Source organism: Aplidium turbinatum, chromosome 4 (genome assembly GCF_918807975.1).
Source record: "Aplidium turbinatum chromosome 4, kaAplTurb1.1, whole genome shotgun sequence".
Lineage (NCBI taxonomy): Eukaryota > Metazoa > Chordata > Ascidiacea > Aplousobranchia > Polyclinidae > Aplidium > Aplidium turbinatum.
Window position 1 is genome coordinate 7,290,172 of NC_137475.1, and position 7,658 is coordinate 7,297,829.

The 7,658-nt window shown below is 36.0% G+C and overlaps 1 protein-coding gene across 2 annotated transcripts; it reads left to right on the forward strand.

Annotated features, from left to right (window-relative positions):
• The first annotated feature begins 2,896 nt into the window (after positions 1-2,896).
• Positions 2,897-7,592, forward strand: LOC145769368 (sialate:O-sulfotransferase 2-like). Of its 2 annotated transcripts, none has more exons than XM_082580986.1 (7): positions 2,897-3,055; positions 3,162-3,315; positions 3,843-4,003; positions 4,403-4,595; positions 5,476-5,732; positions 6,105-6,305; positions 6,844-7,592. In XM_082580986.1, exons 2-7 carry the CDS (start codon positions 3,221-3,223, stop codon positions 7,209-7,211), a joined length of 1,275 nt encoding a protein of 424 aa, XP_082437112.1. In that variant the 5' UTR covers positions 2,897-3,055; positions 3,162-3,220; the 3' UTR covers positions 7,212-7,592. The 2 variants fall into 2 exon arrangements, with proteins under 2 accessions (XP_082437112.1, XP_082437111.1); XM_082580985.1 differs by having other exon boundaries at positions 3,201-3,315.
• Positions 7,593-7,658: the final 66 nt, after the last annotated feature.

Sequence of the window (7,658 nt, forward strand, 5' to 3'; positions counted from 1 at the left end):
AGCAATAGAATCAATATCTGCAAAATGTGAAAAATCAGGCCGCAACTCCAGGTAGCCATGAGGTAAGATAGTTTATAGATAGCTTACACTTAAAACTTTACAAGCATTTAGATTTCCCACTTAAATTTTCTCACACGGGTTAAATATTCAAATATCAATTTGATTTTCTCGCTTGCTTGTCACTATTCTCATAAAACGTATGTCACTAATCTAACAGTTATAACGAAATATGACGTCATACTATATGTTCAAAATCGTTGTCACCTATCAAGTCAAAGGCATGTAGGCTACATTAATTTGTACTTTAGCGCAGAGTGGTGGATTGCGACGACTTTCAAAATGACATGTTGGCTAACTATAGTCTACTGTTTCTATTACGTTACAATAGAAAGTAACTCGAATCTTTATCTATTGCTATTTTGTTTATAAGAATTCGGATTAGCAAATTGTCATTTATGACTTGCAAAATTACGTTAAAGCAAAAGTTAAGTTACATTTCAGCCTTTTGTAAAACAAGGTTTAACACCGAAGAAAGAGTAATTCAACTCGCCTGTTGCCTGTTAATTGCACTCCTGTTGATATATCATAGTTGAATAGTTCCGTTAATTTTACCCTTAATAATGCACTTACGTGTCTTCATGTGTAGCTAAATTTCTTTTTGCTTTTACTTGTGCTTTTCAAGGATGTTTTTAATTTAGAATGCAAAAGATACTGTGGTGTACTGTTCGAAAAAAGCGCTTAAGCTTCTCAACAAGATGGTTTTTTATGCTTTTAATCGTTGCTTTTTTATACGTTGTGATAAACTTAAATTTTTCTCTCAGCAAAAACATCTTTATTCAACAAGCCACTAGCAAAGTAAGTCAGCCAATTTTACTGTAAAATAAACACGACAGCAGCAGTAACTGTCAAACAATCAGTAAAAACACGTCTAAAAAACAACGATACTGTCTAAATACCAAGTTGTTTAGAAGATATCTATATGCAACTAAAAATTCGGAGTTAAGATTATGTTGCTTTTAAAAAGTTATGTTTATTCGATATGTTTATCAGTCATGTCAAGTTCTTGAATCACAAGATAGTAGCCTATGTCTGGCCAGAAAATCAGTCTTTTTTATATGGAAGGTGGGGTTAGTTGAGTCATGTTTCAGATTTTTCCTTATAATTTTTTACCTATTGTAGATACACCTATGAAACTCTAAGTGAAACAAAGGTAATGAAGTATGCTTGCTACTACCCATTTATCAAAATGCTATCTCACGTTTAATTGCCATTTTTATTACCTTGAACACAGAGCACCGTTTGACTCAACCAACCCCGCATGCAGGGTTAGTTGAGTCAGTGGGTGGGGTTAGTTGAGGCGCAATGGCATTCATGAGATGCATAATTTTTTTGGGGCTATTGGGCACCGTCCCCATCTGGCAGACTGGCACCTCTGATCTATACCATTAATGAACGTTTATTGTATCCAGAAGTGGGGAATAACCTATAGCCTACTTTGTACTATGGGCCACAAGAAATATTAAAAATACCAGGCGGGCCACATGGCTCCTCCAAATTCGCCCGTTTCCACAAACTTTTCATAAAAAAAGAGTTTTCACAGCAACCAGTCACAAATTTTCTTCGAATTTGCCCGACTTCATGCCATTTCTCTAAAAAAAAGGTCTTCATATCGCCCAGACCCAAATTTTACACGTATTATCGAAAGTGACATGAAATCTAATACTTTTCATGCTCCCACAGGCCACATTATATTGCTTTGCGAACCACCTTTGGCCCGCCGGCCGTAAGTTCCCTACCCCTAAATTAATCACAAGTGGACATGTAAAAACAGCACCGTTGTCGGTGCACGCCAAATGTGCCCAACTGTTGCATTGGAAACATGTAGAACTACTACTTCCACCATAGGACAGCACGAGTTGCATCAAGTGCAGCAATAACGAATCGAGCAATTCCAAGAGTATTGATGGTGCCGATCATAGTCACCAAATCTCCTCTATCCCTAAAAACAATAGACCCAACTTGTTTCATGCCTTGTTTGTGGTTTGAGCATCCCATCTTTACTTTAGAAGCATCAGCTCCAGTTTCATTTATCTTCTTCAAACATCTACGAAACGTTTCTTTGTCCACACCAATTCTTTCTGCTGCCTTTCTTAACGACATACCATCTTGCACTAACTTCAAACCAGCTTCAAAAGTCTCCATAAGCCATTGTCCACGACCAGTTTTTTTTTATAATTTTTAAGACTTAATTTGAAAATATTTTAAAGCTAAACAGAAAAGTAATAATCAAATTATAGCTCATTTTGTCCAAGTAACTGAATTAATAATGCGCGTTTAGCAATAAAATTCAGAAGTAAGATTTCAGCAGCCTGCAACTTGAGGTAGGGTTAGTTGAGTCACTGCCTCAACTAGTCCCGCAGCTATTGACTCAACCAACCCCAATCCTTCCTCGTGACAATTATTGAAAGTATTATCTATACGTAAAGCTTTATCAGTTTTACACAAATGCACTGTGCATAAGATAGCTATAAACTATATGAAACTTTGACGCTATCTTCGCTTACGCTTATCATAGCTTCAGCATCCTAATCAACTTTGAGCTGAAAAAATTTACTTTTTAGTCCAAAAAATGGCATTTTGCTGACTGTATAACCTGTATAACTTACACAGCTGCTAAAACAAGATGGACGCAGTTACCCATAATGCTTATTATTTCAAGCAATTAATCTTCACGAAGTCATGCTTGGTTAGTCAGAAAACAATGGTGACTCAACCAACCCACTGACTCAACTAACCCCACCTTCCCCCTATGGATTCAATATTCAAAACCTGATTGATGCAAAAAGACTATTTTTTGTTTGGGTTCAGCTATCCTCACTTTAAATGATACTGAAAGCAAATTTAAAAACCATGTATTGTTTTAAAATTGTTCTTTTATTAATCCGATTTTTGTTTGTCGTATTTTAGATTTTAATTGAAAAGGAGCAAAGTCTGTTCATCCAACATGTTTCAACTCCACCCGCAGAAGAAACCTTAAATTACTCGAGATGTAAAGGTCGGATAACTAAAATGATTTTTTCAAGTAATTTGTTTTTTGGCATGCCCAGAAGACTTGTTCATCATAAATTTATTAGCTCAGATTGTTCACTACAATTTTTCAGATATTCAACAAACTTTTTAACTGCGTTCCCAATTAACAGCTCGACGCATAGGCTGCTTCATGACCATTACGGGATATGCTTTACTTGCTAAACAGACTCCACTAACCAGTGCTAACTCGTCATTACAAGAATGTTGGTTGAAGTGTTACAGAAAGTAAGTGGAAAAACTACTAAAACATAATTAAAAAATGTAGGGGAGCAGCATTCCTGCAGGTCAATTTTTTTTAGTAGTTGCGTTGCGACATCTTACATGAGTTCAGAATGGGGCTGTTCGCCAGGCATTTTAATAATAATTTAACTTTTTGCGATCTTCCGGTGACTGTAGACTAGAGAGACTACCACTAGATGTTGAAATGATAACTAGCTTTTATTTCCGACGTTTCGTCAGTCAGCACAACTGGCTTTATCAAAGGGGGCTGAAACAGGTAAAACTACCTGTGGAACAGCAAATGGCACAACACAGAAGCCTATTAAACAAATGGAGTTTCCTTATTAAGATCAACATAAAATTAACATTATTATCAGTTTAACGTAGATTTGAAATAAAATTGTTTGAAATTAAATCGTTAAGGGTCAGGGTTAGTCGTTACAAACTTATGAAGATTAGGTTACCGTAACATTATAGCCATTCTAATCTAAGGCAACGTCTTAGTCAATCACCTAATAAGCAATAATTTGCAGAAAATTCCACTACGTTGCGTATGCAGCAATCCATCGCTGTTTTTGTGGTAAATTTATTACCGAGTTCTATGTGCTGACCCAAGGGCTCCTGCTGAAAGACAATTCAAGCGAATGTTTATCGAAACGTCATACAGATGTCTATATGATTGAAAGATGCACTGGTATGAGCTGCATTGTATCCTGCTGCATTGTTTTACATGCGATATTGGTTACTGCATGGTGCTTTTTTTGGTTTTGTATGATCAAGGATGAAAGCATAAAGTGCAGATATTACAAGAACACGCGAACTTTACTTGAAAGTCTTTATCAATTTTTCAGCCCACCGTGGGCTTTAAAACCTATGAATTAAACTTCACTTCAGTTGTAAATGCTCACATTTACGCAACAGCTAAATCCTGATATTATTGATCACTCTAAGAATTAATTTGTTGTAATATCAGCTTATTATTCAAGCTTACCTTATTCAAATAGAACCTATACTTATAAAGGCTAAGTGTTGTATCGTACATGAAAATTTTATGGTTTGCTACGCATGACCCTTTATTGTTTTTGTCGAATAGCAAACGTTGAAGATGACTTACCCCAGCAAGTTATTGGTTGTCACAGCAAAGTTTTACTTGAAACAAAAGGATGGATTACAGCTTCCCGTAACAAATCGCCAACGTCTTGTTTTTTGACTTGTGAAGACCGTGGCTTTCTGCTAGCTTCTCACAGCCACATGAAAGAGTGTTATTGCTTTAATCCTACCCCAAAGTAAGTAAAAAGTATAACAAACTACAAAATGTTTATGGTGTGATATAATCGTTTGGTAAAATTATTCACATAACCATAAGAAGTTATCTCTATTGGTCTTTTTTCAAGTATGAAAAATTTAAACAAAAACAAAACCATTGAAGTGCATATAAAAGCCACAAGGCCAAGCAGCGCTGGTTCGCCTCTCAAGATGTGCGCCTCAGCAACGCATTGTAAGGACTGCTCTTCATTCTGCAACACCTGGTGAATGGAATAATTCACAGATTACAAGTTGAAACTTAACTCTGTCAAACTGGGTGACCGGGCCTGCGTCAGTGGTTCAAAGCCTCTGCATTTATGCAAACCTGCCAGTATTCCAAAGAAGCTTTCTCAATCCGAGAATATAGATTCTTACAATCAATCAACCACTGATAATAATATATTCTCTCTCGAAATTATTGTACTTTTCTTTAAAATGGGTTCTAATTTTAATATCAAAGAAATTTTTGTGCTAATCTTACGACAAAGCAAATGAAAATTCAGTCCCTCACAAAATCTTTGTTAAGTATCTGTGGTTATCCCATTCAAAAATTTGTTAAGAGCAAGAAATAATTTCGTAAGATTGAAATTAACAAAGCGTATACCGTATGGTGCTTCCCAAGCAAAGCTCTTCTATAGCCTACATAAAGTAGAATATGGTATAAACCACTAAAGTGTGAGGTTTCGATTTTGCTAGCCAGCTGGGTATAGTAACCTATTGTTTATAATCATGGAAATGAAGCATGAAACTGTAGTCATTTGGAATTTAAGGTTACTGATTTCTATTCGTCAATAATATAAAATATCCTTTGCTCTACTTTTTGTAAAATAAAAAGTAGAATCTTTTATTTGTTCAACACAGCATCGGTTATCCAGATAGAGCAACAACTGTTGAAGCGTCATGGTGTGATCGTGGATCTGAAGATCACATGTTGGTGATGAGGACATACGTGGAAGATCAAAGATGCTCTTCCAAGCAGTTTTTAGCGAACCGAACTCCCCTCACAGGCTTAGTTAGTTTTCCTGGTTCTGGAAACAGCTGGACTCGCCATTTGATTGAACTTGCAAGTGGATATTATACTGGAAGCTTATACCATGATAACGACATGTACACACAAGGTATGCTGCTGTATTATTTACTCGCCCAGGTTCATTTTTGTAACAATGCGTTATAATGTAAAAATAAACTGTTTATCAACAGCTTATCAGCTGCTTTATGGCATAAAACCAGTGGTTTTCTATCTTTTTCATACCTTATTGTCCTATTTTACCAATTCATTGTAACCTAACCGTCCCTTTCCGAAAGTTTTCATTCAGGCATCCAATGTAGAGCATTTAGCCTATGTAGGTACGATAGCAAACGAAACTTACCCCATACTCACCATAAACTTATGTAACACCGACAGCTTGAATTTTGTGACCAAACTTTTTCCACTTTAGAAAAATAATTTTTATAAATTGAACTATTTTATAATCAGTTTTTTGTTTTAGGACAACTTGGAGAAATATTGGATTGGAGAAGTCGGCGAACAATTGTCATAAAGTCCCATAAACCCGATCTAGAACACGCAGGTCTTTACGACCGAGCGATTCTTTTGATCAGAAATCCATACGATGCCATATTGGCAGAATACAACCGACTTCATGGCGGCAAAACTGGATTTGCAACATCCCTAAGCTTTCAAAGCGAAGGTTAGAACTATTGTCAGTGGGCCTACGTACTACGTAGGCTACAGTAATTAACACATATTTATGTTATATCTGTAGCCTACGTGTAACTAATGGATGGAATAATTTCCTTGCAATAAGACTTCAACAATCGGAAACTTCACTCTGTCAATCTCGGTGACCGGGCTTGCGTCAGTGATTCAAAGCCTCTACAAGTGTGCCAAACTGCCAAGATTAAGCTCTGCAAGAAGCTTTCCCAGTCCAAGGATAAGGATAAGGATTCAATCAATCAATAATGAAGAACATAATTTTTCTTGAAGAAAACCTTAACAGTTTCAAATGAATATAGTTGTTGACAGTGAAAGGGAATCTAACAAGCGTGTTAAAGCCTGAAATTTGCGCACAAGACATGTGCCGAATATCTGTTGTTTCCCTCCATTGTTTTTTTTTTCAAACTAGTTTTGTAAATCTTAGCGCCGCAAATTAGTATTACAACGTTGTAAAAATTGTCTTAAAACAAATTTTTAACTTTATATTTCACTGCGATGTTGTCTTTTTGCAGAGTGGGATAGGTTTGTTCCTTACAAAATAGATAAATGGACGCAAACTGTTGATGCCTACGTCACCAGCAGTGTACCAATTCTGGTGGTTTACTTTGAGGATCTTGTTACCGATACAATATCGGTTGTGAGAACCATGCTGAAGTTCATCGATGTAAAAGTTGAGGACTTGGAACAGCGCTTAGTTTGTGTTCAAGGTGACATCAGTGGTAATTTCCACAGGGAAAATGTAAAGTTGAATCCGTATTCTACGTCCATGATTGAAATAGTTAACGAACGTATCAAGACGGTCAGAGAGATATTGTTGAAAAATGAAGATCGTGGCTTTAAACCGTTTCCGAGTTATGAACGCAATATAACATCACTGTGAAAATGTAACTTTGTCTTGTTGTATTACTACCACAATCATTTTTATTTTGACGTTTTGACATGATTTTTTGTTTTTAGAAATATTTGATTGTAAATTGACCGAACTGTTTCTCTAGTTTTAAGAGTTTTAATGTGCAGATTTTGCATTGAGTATTGTAAAAAAAAGTACTTCGCACAAGTTTACAGAAGCTTAAACACGTTTCGTAGTCAAGCAGTTTGATAAAAAAAACTTCACTTTGTTGCAACTAAGCAGTTTTTGTATCAATTGAAAGCCAACTTTGCCACAAACCCTTTCAGAGTGACGTATTTCCTGTACAATTTCACATTTTTATTGCGATACCATTTTGCAGAATTTCTAACGGGAAGGCTTTCCTAATAACCATAAGCAACAAATTAATCACAAGATTTGGAAAAAACAACGGTTGTGTAGCCTACGTTTTCTGACTTC